This window comes from Brachycentrus maculatus, unplaced genomic scaffold, assembly GCF_059751285.1.
Source record: "Brachycentrus maculatus isolate JH-2025_06_01 unplaced genomic scaffold, ASM5975128v1 h1tg000123l, whole genome shotgun sequence".
Lineage (NCBI taxonomy): Eukaryota > Metazoa > Arthropoda > Insecta > Trichoptera > Brachycentridae > Brachycentrus > Brachycentrus maculatus.
Window position 1 is genome coordinate 418615 of NW_028280876.1, and position 20241 is coordinate 438855.

The following is a 20241-nucleotide window of genomic DNA, read 5'->3' on the forward strand; positions in this document are numbered from 1 at the left end:
GATCTTTATAAAAATCTTTGTAAAGCTGTTAATATATAAGATATTTTCCAATTCTGATACTCATTTTGTTACGATATTATTAATATTTAATGTTAATGTTTTTTTTTAATAATAAATAACTCGAATCACGAAATCAATGACCCAAACGTTGGCAGTGCCAGTCTGTGGTTTCGTTAGATAGTTTCAATATTGTCATTGTAATAATGGCTTCATTGTGCCAACAACTATCTCGGATACTGAAAATACATCGACTGTTAATAAATTGTGAATAGAATTACCAGAATAATATACAGTAATTTAATTTAATTATTATCACGTACAACAGCAAAAGCATAGTGCTTTTAATACACCGTGTTTAACATATACCACAAGGCACAAGGATGTCCTTTTCCTGCTGAGTTTGTGGATTAAATAAAAATAATAAATTTGGATAGTTTGTAAAGGGCTATTTTCGTAAAATACTACCTCAAGGGCACTTCACAGTGATTTTATTTGGGAAAAGAAGACAGTGGAAATAATTTTGCAAAACAAATGCGTTTTTATTTTATTTTTCAAAATATGATCTCACTCTCACTATTTCTATTATTTATTGATTCGGCATTTACTTTGTGGAATGATATGTTCTTATATATATATATATATGTATATATATATATATATATATATATATATATATATATATATATATATATATATATATATATATATATATATATATATATATATATATATATATATATATATATATATATATATATATATATATATATATATATATATATATATATATATATATATATATATATATATATATATATATATATATATATATTTATTTTTTTATTTTTTTATTTAACACTTGTATAATAGCACTTAATGAGTTTTATTTCATAACATTCGACTAGTTTCGAAAACAACAGATGTTTTCATCTACAGGTGAAAAGTAAAACTTTAGTTTTATCTACATCTGTAGTTTTTGAAACATGCCATGTTTAATGAAATAAAACTCATCAAGTGGTATTTTACAAGTATTAAATTAAAATAATAAAAAAATCTCACTTTTTCTAACTACTCAAGGAAGAGTATTCCACGCCATTTGTCCCGCAACAGCAAAGGCTTGCTTACCAAATTAAGTGTGCTGGTTGCTAGCTGGTAAGATCACTATTTATATAGATAGCAGTTTTTGTAGCTGATCGAAACGTGAAACGTCTATCAACCAAATCGTATGGAATACATAGGTCTTTTAGATACTCTGGAGCCATATTATTTATTGATTTACACATGAGTAGACAGAGTTTATACTCAACCCTTTCGGGAAAGTGTAACCAGTGTAGTTGCAAAAAACAAATAAGGATCCTTACCAGGACCTTAACAGGGCACTGCAGACTGAGGAAATACATGACAAAAATTATATTATATGATTCCCCAGTATGCAGATTTTGTATGGAGAATAACGAAACGCCAATCCACAGTCTCTATAATTATGACGCACTCAAGTCATATCCTTGGAGGACCACTACTGGACTCCGAGAAGGTGAAACTCCTACCGCCAAGACAGGTCGTGAGTTACATGACATACGTAGGTCTTGGGAGTGAGCTGTGATACAGAGACAGGTCTCAATAAACTCATATGAATGCAGTAACATAAGGGATGCAAGATCCCTAGACCTCACAAAGAAAAAAAACCAGTGTAGTTGGTGAAGCTGTGGGGTGATGTGACTGAGTTCAAAAATTCCAAAAATTTCTCTCTCTGCAACGTTTAAAACTGATTGCAGTCTAGTAATTTATTGTTTGGTTGACCCGAGTAAACACCGTTACAATAATTAACTGCATCATAGATACTACAAACGCACATATTTTTTAATTGACGGGCAGCAGGAACTAGCGAATTCTTGGGAATACTTTAAATTTGCTTAGCTGATAAATCACAAGTAGTTTTTATTTATTATCCTCCTCCATATTGCAGTGGTAAACACATTTGGCCACCTCATATACTACCATAGGCTAACTCATATACATATTTGGATCGATTCGAAGGGAATCATAATAAAAGCACGTGTTTTTCAATTTGATATTAAATTAATTTCACCCTGGACTGGTACCTTTATCGTAGAATTGATCATTTAACCTTATTAAAATAAACGATGAAATTCATTTTGCATCCTTTGTTTCACAACTTAAAATACCTACCATTGGACACTATAATGATCAGTAGAAGGATTTTTATTTATTTGGCCATACGTTTTTTTTTTGTTTTCAGTGAATCAGAGAAGAAATCAATATTTTAGCCATGAAATCAGACTTGAAACAATCATGAAATCTCTTTGAAGATTTTTTAAACTGTTGAAAAAAAATTGTTAACTACCAATCTTCATATATTATTAAAAAAACGAGGGTTAAAATCTTATATTTCACCCCAAATCTGTGAAAATCGGTGAAATATTTTCATTCATTCGTTTCATTTAACCCTTATCCGCACCCAATATTGCATAGGACATTGCAAGATTTCGATGAAGTCTATTCTTGTGCCAAACATAGAAATAAACATCGCAATGTTTTTTTTTTCAAACATTTTCAACAAATCTGAAAATAAGGTTGAAGCTCTCTGTGCTTCTGGAAATGTAGGACGATATTTCGATTATTTTGTCAAAAGCCCGGGAAAAGCCGGTATACAAATAGTGACAATAATAGTTTTCCCTTATTCATTGAGAAAAAGGACCATAATGGGGTTTTCAACAACTACATTTATTTTTCGGAACACTGGGCGTACAATTCTAACGGCTTTCCTAAATGACCTCTTTAGAAATCGGAATTTTTCTATTTCCTCATTCCGCTTCCCCGTCGTTTCTATGGGTGTTCGGGATTTCTATTTTCTCGCGGAAATTTTTCATCCTACCCTGAAACATCCAGGATAATTCTAATAAAGACATTCTTAGGGCTTTTTTATGACAAAAGATTCCCATAGAATCCGTACTGTCCACGTATCTTCGAAATACGCCTTCTGCGGCCTCTTTGTAACGTTATTTTCCAAATTTCGAAATGTGTTGCGAATTTAATAGCTTTGAGGAAGACGGAAAATGGCAGAAAGGAAACAATTAATAAAATATCCGGAAATATAGGACATTTCCGGCCAACCGACACGAATCATTGGTTCAGTTCTAACATCTGAAACTAATTGATAAAATATTTTCAACTTACATTCTTTGTGAACTTTTAAAAAAACTCACAACACTTTTGGGTTTGTTCAATCCTTGTTCACAAATCTGGGTTTGTCATATATATTTTGTTATATATATAGATTTATTATAATATACAAGTTTGAATTAGTTCCAAAATTTTTAGTAGTGTATTTTTTTGTTGATATATTTATTGATCCGCCTCTGTAGTATAATGGTCAGCACGCTGGGCTACCGCACTGGAGGTCCCAGGTTCGATAACAAGGGGGGGCCGGAAAAATATAAGTGTTTTTTTTAAATCAAATATTTATTTTTCACTCAATATTAACCTGGATTGGTACCTGAAGCAGAGGGCTGATCACCTTTCCTTCGTGTGTTAATGATCAAGACAACATTGCATTTATATGATGCAGTGCCCTATGCACCATCGGGTGCGGATAAGGGTTTTTTTAAATATTTATATATTTATTAGTTGATTCAGAAAATTCTGCTTGGTAATATTGAATAAATTTAGAAGTGAAATAATTATTAATTTTTATTTTCACTAACCTGAGAATGGACCTAGACCCGGGACCTCCAGCACGATAGCTAAACACACTATCCATCATACCACGGAGGCGGATTTTTGTTACATTAGTTTATATAAATTTTTTAGGTTAAATTAGTTGGTTTTTTATCTAAATTTTTGAAGTTATATAGATACTTTTTTATGTACATTTTTGAAGTAATGTTAGTAAGTTTTTTATGTACATTTATGAAGTAATATTTATTTGTTTTTTATATACGTTTTTGAAGTAATATTCGCTAGTTTTATGTATACATTTTCAAAGTAATATTGACTGTTTTTTATGTACATTTTGAAGTTATATTACTAAGTTTTTTATGTACAATTATGAAGTTATATTAATTTGTTTTTTATAAACATTTTTAAAATAATATTGGCTTGTTATATGTATACATTTCTGGAGTACTATGGATTATTTTCTTTGTACATTTTATGAATAATTTTGATTTTGTTTTATGTCCATTTTTGAAACCATATTATTAAATATTTGTATGTACATTTAAAAAAATATATTAATAGCCCTTTTGAAAATTTAAAACACGTTAAAGGCCGACACGAAAATGGGTATTTTCTTTTAATTAATGTTGTCAAAGAGGGTGAGATTACATCGAATTCGATCATTTGATCCTATAAATAATTACACTCGAAATAAACTGGTATACTGAAGCTTGATAGCGACCTTTGAAAATTCGATATAATTAAGCTGTAATTTAGGATTTTAATGAAACTCTTCAAAGAGGGAACAAAGTTTCTTATTTCTTCCATTATTCATTCCATGTTTTACTAAGCTCTAAGTGGCATGGTCACCACACAAGAAAAATCCCAAATTGTAAAAAAAAATCCGATCGATTTTCTTAATATCACAATTTAAAATTAACAAAAAATTATTTGAATAACGTTTAATAAATTTTAATAGCAGAGCATAACAGAGTCCTGGTACCAACTTCAATGTTTGGAAGATTATCATGGAGGAAAGAAGGTTGAAAGTAGATTGGATGCAGTCGTAATGCGATATCTCGGCCGTATGTGCCCCGAAACGATAAAAGAAAGATATAAATAATAAAAAGTATTATTTTTGGACATCTCATCAAAGATGAAGAAAAATATGGAAGTCTGGGCATTTACGGGGCTGACGACAGTCACAGCCCCGTAAATGCTCAGACTTCCATATTCTTCTTCATCTTTGATGAGATGTCAAAAAATAATATGAAAATAACTCCTGTAATTGGAGATAATCCAGATTTTGTGAACAAGTATTTGGACACACTCAAAATGTTGTTAAAAAAGTATGCAAAGCTGAGATAAAAAATATTGGTAAAATTAAGAAAGAAGTGTGCAGATGGTTTCAACATGTGGAACGAAATAGAAAAACAAAAGCCGAAGAAAACCGACGAAAAATGAGCAAGATTAAGTATTTCAATAACTTGGAAGTGGTTTGGTCAGGAACCAGAATAAAGTATGATGCATGAATGTGGGAGAGGTGAAGAATATTTGCAAGACAGGGTGGTGTAATGTTCTATTCGCTATCTATCCCTTCGGGGAAGCAGCGTGTTGGTTAGTTAGGTACATACTGATGACATGTATGATGGATGGTACATGTCCATCCCTGAAGATTACAAGGTATTTGTCAAAACCAGTTAGGAAAAAGTACAAAAAATTAATGTTTTAAACCAAGTTTTAGTTTAATTTTTTCAATTATTGAAAATAAGCATTACCGTTCTGGAGGTCCCGGGTTCGATTCCCAGGGGGGGTCAAATAAATATAAATGATATTTACACTGTAATAGTTATTCAATATTACCCTGGTACCTGAAGCGGAGGCCTGATCACCTTTCCTTCATGTGTAAACGATTGAGAAAACACTGCGTTTATATGAAGCAGTGCCTTATGCACCATTGGGGTGCGGATAAGGGTTTTATTATTATTATTATTATTAAGGGAAAACGTGAATATTCTCATCATAAAAATATGATTACCAATTGCTATCGTAGTATCGATGACTAATAGTGAAATAACATAAAGAACCAGGAAGTTGTTTACAATTTCCAACAATCAATTATTCAACTCCGAAAATGTTAAGTGTTTGATAATTCATTGAATTAATGCAAACACAAGGCTGTCATAAATTGATTTTGATGTCCAATTTTATAAGTCAACAAATAAGTACATTGGAAATAATTGCTGAATTGTTTTATCAAATTTAACCATTTACATCATTTTTCAATTTGATTTAACCCTAGAATACTAAACCATCGTAAAAAATACGACGGCAAAATAATGATTGCCGGGAAAACAATGATCGCATCGTTCCCGCAACCACTGCTTCACGGTGTCTTCCTAACATGCATTTTTACTAACACTCTCCTTATCATTCATCGATCACTTTGTGTAATACCACTTTAATAAAAGTGGTATTACACAATGTGAACGATGGATGATAAGGTGAGTGTTATATTACCACACCACAAAGTTTACAATGCTTTTAATGTACAAATATTTTTTTTTATTCATTATTACGTGGTCTCTAAAACCCCAAGAATGTTATTATTACTTCTTAAATAACAAATGTTTTTGATTGTGGAATTTATTCCGGTTTTAAGTTCTATGTCGTATTTTTTACGAATGTTATTTAACAAAGTCACGATTGTTAAGTGATCTAGGGTTAGTGAATTATTAATCCAATGTGAAAGCATTCAATATCCAAAAAAGGAAATTAACGAACACTATAAACATATACAGACTATACAATAGAAAACTAAACAAGATAATTCCCTCGTACCGCATAAAAATATTGTTCCCCTGTAATTTTTTTTTTAATGTATAACACGATACAAAAAAAATATTCAAAAAAGTCCCCCTCTAAGCACAAGAACTCAGTCTCATTTTCAGAGAGGCTCAGCGCAACTAAAATGATATGATTAAAAAATATTTGCACCATTCAATTTATCCAAATACTTTTTCACAAATTTGGATTATCTCCAATTACAGGAGTTATTTTTCCCGTTATTTTTTGACATCTCAACATAGATGAAGAAGAATATGAAAGGCTGGGCATTTACTTAAACTAGCCTATGACGGTCGTTATCCCCGTAAATACCCAGACTTCCATATTCTTCTTCATGTATGTGTGTTGAGATGTCAAAAAATAGTAAAAAAAATCTATTAAATGAAAAATAAAAATCTCCCCACGTACGGAACAGTATGTGTGCATATATTATATATTCCAATTTTTTATATTGCTTTTACAACAACAAAAAAACAACAATCATTACAAATGAAAGCTACTTCATTATTTCACAACAATTTCCGTTTCAAGACGCCCAAAATATTCAGCTTAATTTATAGCACGAGTGGATATTAAACACAAGTAAAAAGGCTTTCATGCTTATTGCCTTACTCCTCGGAATAGTTAGGGGTTGAAACACCCATGGAATTAATGGAAGGGATGAGGGGTGGGATTCACTGTCAAAACTTTACACAATCGTCGGTATAACAAACACACATTCTCACAGTTTACCAATTGTCAATTCTATATTTCCTATCTAGATTTCCTCTTACAATATTATTCCGACTATTTTGTTGATTACGCAAAGGCTCCTTTAATTAATAAATTAAGATTTTAATTTAAATACATCTTTGTTTTAAAATCCATATAAATATTTTATTATAACTTAATTATAATGTCTACCGGTTTCGAAGCTAAACGCTTCTTCTTCAAGACTGATTAATACTAAAACACTATCTACTCAACAATAATCAATTCATTCAAAAAATCATTCTACTTATGTTTGACAACCACACTACTCAAATTTTTGGAACTCCTGGATATATGATTAATCTCATGTAATATTACATATAAGTTAACAACAGCCATCTTAGTTGGATTGAAAAGCTTTAGTTTAGCAGAGATCCTTTAATTGGACTCCTTTGAATACCCAAACTTCCATTTTTTTCTTCCTCTATGTTGAGGTGTCAAAAAAAGTGAATATCGGTAACTGCCAAGTGAAAAACGCTATGAATAAAAACAACTGGTCAAATTAGATGTCATGTTTTTAGGCGTTTCCCAGTATATCGCTCACTCTTTTCAAGAACGTTATATACCAAAATTCGTCAATTTTTAGCTGTGCATATTTTCAGAATGCCCAGAAAATGTACTATATCCCAGCAAAAGCGGTATATTTTTAACTTAATATTTACTCGCTACAGGGCAGAAAGTGTTGTTTTTGCATTTTGAAGAAAAGGTATTGTTTATTTTTTTTTTATATCATAAATATTTTTCAAATGGAGAAAAAACCTTCAGGTTTTTCCTAAAAAGATCTGATGCACAATAAAAAGTTCAATAAGTGGCTTGATATTTATTTTTAAACAGTGTACTATATTTTTAAACATTAAAAACGTTCTCCTGAAAAATCAAGTATTTTGATTTATGACGTTCTTGAAAGGAGTGAGCGATATAAAAGAATTCATGGTTTGGATTTTGTATTCATCCAAAAAAAATATTTTATATTTATACATATGTATTTATGTATACAATGTTTATTGATTCTAAATATTTCTTCCTCCGGATATACTCATTCGGAAAGTTCAAGAAAATTGTATTGTTTTCTGAAATTCCAAGATATCAAATGAGCCTTGAAGTGATTCAGTTTTATATTACAAACCCACTCAAGTATTCATACATCCCGGCCTATTTCGCTAGAGATTATATTTCCTTTATTTTTCTTACGCGTAATTTATCATTTTGTAACAAGCGTTATAAGGGCGTTGAAAAACATTAATGGATTCAGAAATTCCAACGTCAATTCATTGGCGTACCTTTTAAAATGAAAAAAAACATCGGGTTTAGTACGTTCATAAAGTATTTAATTAAAAACGATTAAATATTTACGTTTTCTTAGCTAATTTATGGCTTTGAAAATGTGATGAAAATAATTCCCATGTACGATAGTGAAAACCTTTGTTGGAACTCTTCGGAAGGCTAGTTCTAAGAGAAAATAACTGATCACAATTAAATATTAAGGTGGCAAATCTTGGTCACACTTAAAAATATTCTTCACACCCTTATCCGCACCCGAATGGTTCATAGGGCACTGCATCATATAAACGCAGTATTGTCTTGATCATTAACAAGAAGAAAAGGTGATCAGCCCTCCGATTCAGGTATCAGTCCAGGGTAATATTGAGCAAATATTAAAGTAAAAATTCACTTTATATTTGACCCCCCCTTGGGAATCAAACCCGGGACCTCCGGAACGGTAGACTAGCGTGCTTACTACTACACTACGGAGGCGGACAAAATTAAAAATAATATACTAATAATGAACGTTTATATTTTATGTAATTATTTTTAATAGAAAAATTTAAATTTTAACTGATGTTTGAGTTATATATATTTTTTAATTTATTTAGGTAACAACAGCAACAGATATAAATCAAAACAAAACAACCCTTTTACTTCCTTCCTCACACACACACACACACTCCAACTCTGTTTTATTTTATTTTTTATCTAGTGATGGTTTTGATCGTTATTATAACATAAATGTGGAATTGTGTACTTGTTTTTTTTATGAATGTAACTATTTTTTATTATATACTTTTACTAAATGTAAAGCTGTACAATTCCCGAATAAATAGAAAAATTAAAAATTTAATTTGAAGAAAACAGTAAAAGAATAAACATAAAATAAAGCCAATTATAGTTTACCACAGAAACACAAAAATATTAGTTCAAAAGATCTAGTGTAGATCTAGCAAATGAACGCGTATGTATGTGAGGGCGAATGTGCGTGTGTGAAGTATGTAAGAGGGTGAGTGTGTGTGTGTGTGTGTGTGTGTGTGTGTGTGTGTGTGCTTGTGTGTGTGTGTGTGTGAGATGTTGATTCTTAGAAAAATATTCTAATTTTTTTTCAACCCGGAGTTTCTTGTTTCATATTTTTTTGAGGAGTGGGTAAAAACATGATTGTCAACTAAAAAAGCGCCAGTTAATTTTCGAAAATCAAAATAGATTTGTTAAAAAAAATGCCTTGGATTAAAAATTGACACAACTCAAGATTCAGGAAATGTTCTGGATAGCGTAGGATTGAGAGGTTCAAAAAAGAAAAATCATATTTTTGTAAGTAAATAATCATTAAAAGTCATAAAAACGTATACGACAAATTTGTGTTGATTAACTTTTTTACTTTTAAGAGCACACTGAATAATTTTGTATTTCATACCAACCGTTTTTTTCTTTCCTTATTGAAATTACGAGAAAAGCAACGCACTTAAAAATTTGCTACTTTTGTCAATCACTGAAACGATCCTTAAGCGAAAAAGATACAATTACGTAGAAAATATGCTAGTTTTCTGTATCTTTATCGATTTTATCGCTAAGCGTTAAAAAAACATAGAATGTATGCTAGTTTTCTGTATATTTATCGATTTTATCGTTAAGCGATAAAATACTAATAAAAATTTGGTAACTTTCTCTATCGTTATTTATTATATCGCTGAGCAATAAAATAACGAAGAGAATTCGCTTGATTTCTGTATCTTTATCGATTATATCGCTTAACAATAAAATATGCTAGTTTTCTCTATGTTTATCGATTATATCACAAAATATAAAATTACGAAGAAAATATACTAGATTTCTTTTTCAATCATCAATTACATCGCTAAACGTAAAAAAAATACTGGTAAGATACATTAGTTTTCTGTACATTTATCGATTATATTGCTAGACAATAAAATAGCGAATAAAATATGCTAGTTTTCTGTATCTTTATAAATTATATCGCTTAGCGATAAAATAACAAGGAAATGGTGTTTGCTTTCTGTATTTGTATCGATTGTATCGCTAAGCAATAAAAAAACAAAGAACATGTTCTATTTTTCTGTATTTTCATAGATAATATCGTTAAGCGATAAAAAAACAAAGAATATGCTATTTTTTGTATCTTTTTCGATCATATCGCTTTAAAATGCCTCGATATTTTCAACTGGAAAATTCAATGAAGCATACAAAATTAATAATTGAATTTAGTAACGTAATTATATTGTATGTGTTAAATTTTCTAGTGAGCTTACACGTACGAATATGCAAACACAATGTATGATATCAAATGGACAAATTAAATTGTGCTGTGAATGTCATTGGATATATTTATCGATGCTGGCGAACTAATTATTATTTTATTCCAATTTATGTGAAATTCGATTATCACTACAGAAATCTCGTACAAATTTATAGTAATATGAATATTTCAAATATAATTAACGTGAACTGACAAATAACTAATAATTCCTCTTACCGTGCATTTTATTGGAGTATTAAAGTGTTTGTGACGTTTGTAACCAGATATTGAAAACACAACATTGCAGTAATAATTTTAAATATTGTATTATACAATTAATTGCATCAACGGCATTGTAGGCCTTTTTTATACTGCATCAAAACTCTCTTCATCAATATGTATTTAATTTCATAATATCCACGAATGTGAGTTTTATGAAATCAAATACACAAAACAGAGATAAAAAATGTAATAAAAAATATTTTAAACGGAAATAAAACTAGTGTAGAATTATATTGAATTCAAATGAGTTTTGGTAACTTTATTTTTAATTTAAATTTTACATCATATATACATTATACATACATTGCAGCACGAGTTACTATAGGTTTGAAGAATCGGTGTTAAAAAAAATAATATTAAAAATAGATAGATATTACCAGAAAGTAATTGAAATTGAAAAATAAGGTTAAAAATAACTTGTGTTTAATTATTTCTTACGATTTGGTCAATGTAGTATTTTTAATTTGGTAGATTTGGTTAATTTGGGTTTATTTGGCCACTTGATCAAATTTCTTAAATTTATTCAAATTTGTTCAAATATTTGTTTATATTTGTATTTACAGAATAATAAAAAAAGACAAATACATTATTAAACCAATTCAATTACTCATGCAAAATGAAATAATTTTTAATAATTTAATAAAACTGAAAATTTACTTGAAAAAAATATTGAAAAATTTTAACGAAAAACTCTGTGTATGTTGTACATTTTGTGTAGTTTTGAGTGTGGAAATAGTGCTATGGTAGTGAAGGGTAGTATTGTTTGCATGCGGTGGTAGTGATTGTCCTGACGAAGAGACGGATACGTCTCGAAACCGGCAGACATAAAAATCTCGGTGAGTAGTAGTAAACTAATATTATTAAAAATTGAATAAAAAATAAAATAATGAAAAACTCCGTTTTATTGAAGAGGTAGAATGGCGCTAGAACAAAAATGTGTCTTGAAGTTCGATCAACTTCATATCCGCAACAGAACAAATTAAAATAAGCAATAAATGAAAAAACAACTCCATTATGCAGGGCGAAATGAAATTTTAAAATAAAATTCACGAAGCAATTTCACGAGCCGCCTCTCTTAATTTTTCCCGCCCCCAATTTTCATGCAGAGTATTAAAATTGAAATAAATTGTTTGTAAAATCGAATTATTTCCGAACCATTACACACATCAAAGTAGGGTGAGCTTTCAATACATCCTCCCGTAAAGCCAGCAGTAAGTAACAGCCCAATGAAATTCACCGGGCAACCGGAATCATGAACAAAAACCGTAAAAATTATGAAAAATTAACCTCCTACAATAATTACGAGTGAATTTTTAATCAATGGGCATGTTTTCAACTTCATCTTTCGGTTCGCTTGGTCATCTATGGCTTTAATATTATAAACAGCGAATACATTCGCTGAAATTACTGGAACGTATAAGTTTTAGAGTTCTCGGTCGAATCACCAGGATAACTGACACCTTAGCGCTTCCCACGAGTAGAACAAACTCTAAACAAGGTTCTTATATTAATCGTTAATCATAATTGGTCCGCCTCCATAGTGTAATGGTCAGCACGCTCGGCTACCGTTCTGGAGGTCCTGGGTTCGATTCCCAAGGGGGGTAAAATAAATATAAGTGATTTTTTCACTGTCATATTTATTCATTATTACACTGGACTGGTACCTGAAGCGGAGGGCTGATCACCTTTCCTTCATGTGTAAACGATCAAGATAACACTGCGTTTATATGACGCAGTGCCCTATGCACCATTGGGGTGCGGATAAGGGTTTTATTATTATTAATTGGTCAACGATGAACATGGAAAAAAAAAATAATGTAAAAAAGAGAAATATTTGTTTTTTTTATTATTTACAAAACTATTTAACTTTCATACTATTTCTGTGAGCTTAAGCGGCTAATTATTAGAAATAGGTATCAAATTGTGTAAGAGTGGGTTCGAACCGAGAAACCCTGACTCAAGAGTCCGCGACACTTACCACGGGACCACAACCCGATACATTATATTCTACTTGACATTATCAGCACTGAGATCGCGAACATAGTGAGTCGATATTCATATCGTAGTGTGTCCTAATTTTTAGATAATTTGTCTTGGACTTTAGCTTTGATCTTTCCCTTTTCCCCTTTTCCTCCCTCCCGTCCCTTTTCCAGGTATTAATATTTAATTACATATCGCTCATTCCTTTCAACAACGTCATATATCAAAAATCGTCAAATTTCAGTTATGCATGTTTCCGGAATGCCCAGAAAATGTACTATATCCCAGTAAAAGGGGCATATTTTGAACTTCAAATTTACCCTTTACAGGGCAGAAAGTGTTGTTTTTGCATGTTGAAGAAAAGGTATCGTTTATTAATTTTTTTAAATAAACTAAATATTTTCCAAATGGAGAAAAAAAATTCAGGTTTTACCTAAAAAGATCTGTTGCACAGTAAAAAATTAAATAAGTGGCTTGATATTTATTTTTAATACATTTCATTATATTCTTAAACTTTAAAAACGATCTCCTAAAAATCAAGTTTTTTGATTTATGACGTTGTTGAAAGGAGTGAGTGATATGTGAAATTTTGTAACTGGAATATTACAAACACCTGTTTTTTGTTACTCATAAATGTATTTATGTAACTATTCTCTAAAATTTCCAAATAAAATAAAATGAAGAGAAATAATTTTTACAGGATTTATAGGTTACAGTCATAAGTTGACCTGATTATTTTTTAAGTGGTTATTCCAAAATCAGTAGTCGTGAAGTAGAGTTTTTAAACGGTATAACACAAAGTAAACTATGAGTAATAAGCAAAGTGTATAATACCAAGCAACAAAGTTAATAATGCTTTTAATATACAAAATATTATATTTTTACCTAATTTTTAACATATTGATAGTTGAACACCTTAAAAGCTAACAAAACTGCCACTTTACTGCTAATATCACACTTCTATGGTGTCTAGTACTACATAATGAATTATTTCATTGATTCGGCATTTACTTTGTGGTAATATCTATATTTTTTTTTTAATTAAAACTTCTTGGTAAATTTCTAGAAATAGATAATAAAAATATTACCATTGTGATTCATTTGTCTTAATTTTCTTTTTCATATTTTTATTTTTGCAAATATGTCAAGATCAAGATAACACTGCGTTTATATGAAGCAGTGCCCTATGCACCATTGGGGTGCAGATAAGGGTTTTATTATTTATTATTATTAAATATGTCAGACCGTAAGAATTTTATTTTAATTACCTGATCATCGAATGATTATTCCGAAACCGGTAGTCACGAATTAGTATTTTTTTATATGGTGTTACACAAAGTGAACGATAAATGATACGGAGAGTGTTAGAAATGAGGTATTTTACAAGTTATACATAAATTAAAAATAATACATCTACAAGTAAATACCTACCATATATACTCGTATAATTTTGCTTTGAGTGTAGAATATTTTACAAAAATACCAAACGTATTTTTATAAAATGTCAACAATAAAAAAAATCCAATCATCTTAAGCTAACAAATCTAAAATTAAAAAGAAAATAATCCACATATCCAAACCAATAATTTAGCAAGATAAAATACTAATAATGGATTAAAAAATAATATGCTTACGAGTAAGATCGCATTTTTCAAAGAATTCATTTTACGAGGTATGCTTAACCCGGCGTTATTGTGGTATGAAATTGTTATACGGATCTTTAGGGGGTCAACATGACCCGTGTAAGAAATGTACGACATTTTCATGTTTTATTAAATATATTCGTAATATTTGTCATAATTATGCATTCATCTATTCTGATCATAGGAATTAAGGAAGAAAAAGAATAGTTAAAAAACATTTGTTCAATTTATTTAAACTTTGACTTTAAAACAGGGCAAATAAACTCACAAAATAATTAACAAAATTGAAAGCCTTTAGAGTTTCATCACTTTTTTTCACTAAAACATAGTATTTTTAGTAACATTCTTCTCCGTCTTATTCCTCATTGCTGAGGGTTGTGACCCTTGCAGAAGCAATGACTCTTCTCCAGTTATCCCTTGACTGCGCTGCACGTAGCGCTCCAACCACTGAGGTGCCTGCTGCTGCCTTAATTTGATTGGTCCATCGTGTGGGGATCTTCCTCTCCCTCTCTTTCCCTCCAGGCTACCGATCACAATTAGTCGTTCCAGGCTATCCTCATTGCCACGCGCAACGTGTCCAAAGAACTGGAGAATCCGTCGGGTACAGATATTGGGCAGTGTCAAGCCATCCAAGCGTAGTTCCTGGCGAATGGAATTAGTAACATATGGCACTTAAATTATATCTTACTAATATATCTTCGGGAAAAACTTTTAAAAACCTAATTAGAATCCTCATTTATTTATTGATCTGGCGTTTCATTTGTAGAATTCTATTTTAATTTATTTATTAATTGTTTAATCAAACAGAGAATTTTTGAGTCTACGAAGTTGTATTGTTTTATTAAAACATAATAAATTAATATTTTGACATTTTTTTCGCCTAGTTATGGCATTTTCAAACAAATGTGAAGATTAAATGCACTTACGGTCCTTATGTAGCTATATAATTCTAGGTACTTAAGTTTTAACATGAATTATTACTGTACATGTCAAAACTTTTACTTAAATACCCAGAATTGTATAGCTATTTTATATAACAATTAATGCATAAAATAAGAATTCTCATTGTATACACAATCACTGCAGAAAGGTATGATATGCTCAGGGCAAATATATTGGTCACAACCTCAACACGTGTGTTTCGCTTTGCGATCTCTTTGTGTAGGGCATACTTGGTATCTTTTTCGGGCATTAGGTATTTTAGCAGATAGGTATTCAGGTGATGTACCAGTAAACTCTTAAATTCTCTTACCTATTTATCGTAATCAAACAAGCCTTCTTCTGAATCAGGTTTTTCAAGAATTGACCAAATATGTTGGTTCTCTCCATTCACGTATCAAACTCCCTTGAAGCAAGGAAAAAAATACCATCAAAAACATGAGAAAAACTAAAATAAATACCAAAAAACTAAATTCAGTATAGACAAATCATGCAAACATAAGACGTGAATTGTTACGTTATTTGTGAGGATGGGTCATTTAAGTTTTGTAGGTACTGACATTTCTTGGTGGAACTGCATTTTATAGAATAAAATAACCGTATCAGACTGGTCAACATCATCGGACTGGTCTGATGATGTCGGTTACGACAAAACCCGGTTGCTAGTGAGATAAAATTCATTCGAAAAAAATTACTTAGTTTTCATTTTATTCTATAGGAAGGGTCATATTTACCTTTTTGACAAATGCGCGCTTTTAGCTCCCAGAGCGGTCACCGCTCGACTGATTTGTTTTCAAAAACGTTTAAAACACACCTTTGGCTCCAGCTACTGTGAATAATGGCATCTTTGTGCGCGTAATTTAAAAAATACTTACATTTTTAAACACACAGGGTCATTTTTACCCCAAGCTCAATTACGCCGGGTTAATAATGGACTCTCCTCTTAAATCCATTGTACGCATTATTCCAGGCACTCTATTTGATTGCTACTTAACCTTAAACTAAACTTTATTATTACAAAATATAGATCGTTAATTATTAAATTGACTTGCTTATAACGATGCGATGTTACGAGTACATGTGTACACATATTATAGTTGGAAATAGCGACCGGTTTAAGTTGGGAGTACTTTAAGACGTAATAGATATAAAACTTATGTTTAATGCTCCGAACCGTATCGGAGATACGATATTGGGGGGTGTTTTCAGGACGTCATTAGTGCTTGTATTATGGGTGATTTGTTACCCTAAAACCGTATCGAATCGCCCAATATCGTATTTTAGGCTAAATCAAATCCAAAGCTTCTCAAACTTTAAAAAATTAAATCAAAATAAAGGAAATAGCTATTAGGTATTTTTTTTTCTATTAATGTCCACCTCCGTTATGTAGCTACGTGCTGAAGGATTTGATTTTCTGTGGGGGTTAAAATTTTTTTAGTGATTTTTCACTCTAATTTTGACATAATATTACCCTGGACTGGTCCATGAAGCTCAGGAGTGATCACCTCTCCTCCATGTAAGTAACGATCAAGATAACACTGCATCGAAACGATGTAGTACCCTATGCACCATTGGGTGCAGTAAAGGTTAGAAGATGGAGAAGAAGATTTATTATTTTGGATTGATTTAAATTACCTACATTCAAGGTTTTAATTTTTAATTAAATTTTGAATCTTTAAATAAACGTCAAAAAATAAATTTAAAATTACCATATTTGTACCAAAACCTCCAAAGTACCCATCCAGGTAACCTTTTTTCATATCCGTTTTTAATATCCAAACATACTACCTTAAATGTTTACCAGTTCTGTAGGGGTTGTTATTTTATGTAAATCTCTCGTATGAAGGGTTCCTTACCCATAATGCAGTAATGTAATATTCACACCTAAGGGTATTTTCTATTACCCGTAAATCAATGAAACGACCATGACTTTTCTTTTCGAACTACATATGTTAAGGCTTTAGGGAAAGAATATATTGTGCTCTGGGAAAATGATCTATTATCTCACTTAATTAACAACAGTTTTAAAAAAATAGTTTTTCTTGATAATTATTTTACATTGGTAATCAAAATTAATTAATTCTTATTTTTAATTAAACCTTTACTTGGTACCAAATAAAACTTGGTACTAAAATCATATTTATTAATACATGTATTAATAACAGAAAATTATGTGTTTATCAATGTTTTCCTAGAAGAAAAAGAAATATTTCATATTTCTACTACTTTATTTTTGTAGGTCAAAGAGGCCCCTTATTATAAATTGCTTTATACATTTTTTAAGATCTAAAATATATTTCTCACTGATAAATTATACTACACAATTATATTTTATTATTACCTTTGTAAAATATTAAATGAAAAAAAATATTTTTGTACATTAAACAGTTGTGATGTTTGTAAACAGAAAGCTCGTTGAAAAAAATAACAGTGCTTTCAATCTAGTTGTTTTGCTATTATAAAAAAAAGCTTAAGGCGAGTCGGACTTCGGACGTCCATCCCCTTTCCAGTTGAATTCCACCCTTGGGAAAAAGTACTGCCTTTGAATTTGCTTACAAGGGCTCGGCAAACGAACGGGAAAATAAAAAGAAAAGCAAACAAAACCTTTTATGAGGGAAAACTAAATATTTTGGCAGATGAATTTTCAAACCAGGCAGACTCGGCTGAGAATTTACCATTGAACTTTCGATTTTGATTTCCGATTGAAAACAGAAATAACATGTTGGTTATTGTTTATTGATTTATAATTTATGAGACAAAAATAGATGGTAATAGAAGCAGAGAAAGACCGAGAGAAAAATTCAGTTTGATAAATTTTGCAAATACTTGAAGATGGGAGATGAATTTTTAAATCTGGTAGACTGGGTTGATAATCGAGTCTTGCATTTTCGATATTGTTTTTTTTTCTATTGAAAATAGAATCAACATGTTGGTTATAACAAAAAAATATTTATTATTTATGAGGCGAAGGTTTTGGTAATAGAAGCAGAGGAAGACTAAAAAAAACATGCTTTCTTTCCGTATTTAAAAATTACACAAGATAACTCAATGTGTATATAAATGTTTTAAATACTTAATAAATGTATTTTCTTTTCTTTGCAGATTGAAGATTTACGTCGAAGAAAATTTCAGATGGTGACAAGTTTTTTTACACTCAAATTAAAACTATCGACCTTAATGAAACTACTCACGTTACTCTTGAAAATAAACTAATAGTGTAATTAATCGTAAATAAATCTCACTTTGTGTAAATGTCAATTTCCTTCAAATTCATTTGTTTCAAGTAAGTTAATAAGCAAAACTAAGTTTTTTTTGCTAACCTTCTATTGTTACCTAAAATGTAACTGAATAAAATTCTTCATTTTAAACCCGTGTGACACAATTTGTGTAATAATTTGCTGAAAATCATTTTAAGTAAAGTGTTTTTTTTTCAATAAAAAAAAAACATTTATTCACTTATACGTGAGTTGAAAGTTGAATAAATTTATTGATCCAAAAAAAAATATCAGTGTAATGCATTTCAAAATCAGAACAAAAAACATCAAACCATATTTTTTAAGTTGAAATAATATATTGTGTTGAAGTTATAAAATCACTTTTTGTGAAATAATTTGCGGAAAATTTCATTACGGAAGTGCAAATTTTTCACAAATCTATAAAACAAAAACAAATAAATAAATTGATCGAAAATAAAATTTCAGTGTAATGTATTAGAAAATCAGTATAAAAGTGATCAAATCACACTAGTTTTAGTTGAAATAATAAAATAATAAAAAATTGTGTCGATTTTTAAAAAACACTTTTTAGTGGAATAAGTTCTGATTTTTTTTTTTTTAAATCAATTGATCCAAAAAATACGTCAGTGTAATACATTCCCAACTCAGAACAAATGGTATTTAAATCACTCGTGTTTGAGTTGAAATAAGAAAATAATAAAATTGTTTCCATATTATAAAACACTTTATTGTGAAAAACGCTGCTGAAAAAATAATTTTATAAAATCAATTGATAAAAAAATATAAAGCTTAAAATATAAAAATTTAAGTGTAATGCATTTCAAATCAGAACAAAAATTTATCAAATCATATGTATTTGAGTTGTAATAATAATAATAAAATAATAAAATTGTGTCGATGTTTTAAAATTACTTTTTGTAAAATATGAAACAAAAATCATCAAATCATACTTTGAGTTGAAATATTAAAAAACAAAAATATTGATGTTTTAAAAATACTTTTTACTATGTGTCTAAGTGAATCGCTACGCAATCGTCGATCGCGCGGTGCTCGCCACTGGGCGGCATGTGTTTGAGGCGCGATTCATGACGAATGGTGCGACGCGCATGCCGGAGACATGATTAGGCAATGCACACGTGCGCACATCACCCTGGTGATGATCATCATCAGCCTCTCTGTCGCATTCACAGCGGAGCTGGACGCGAGGCAACACGATCACACGCGACATCACAAAAAACGTGAGTAATCAACTACTACTACACTGTAACGTCTAATGGTACTGATGAAAACACTTATGATGAGGAAGACGGAAACGCGCAAATGAAGACAATTATTTATTTATCGAAAATTAACACTTATAAGG

General features: G+C 30.3%; 1 protein-coding gene across 1 annotated transcript in view; it reads left to right on the forward strand.

The window, feature by feature from the left end:
• Positions 1–20241, forward strand: part of LOC148309460 (zwei Ig domain protein zig-8-like) — a 132395-nt gene that overhangs the window by 67941 nt on the left and 44213 nt on the right. The window contains exon 2 of the mRNA XM_088260071.1: positions 18745–20116. Within this exon, the coding sequence (XP_088116197.1) occupies positions 19996–20116 (121 nt within the window). The 5' untranslated portion in view covers positions 18745–19995. The remainder of the gene's footprint in view (positions 1–18744; positions 20117–20241) is intronic.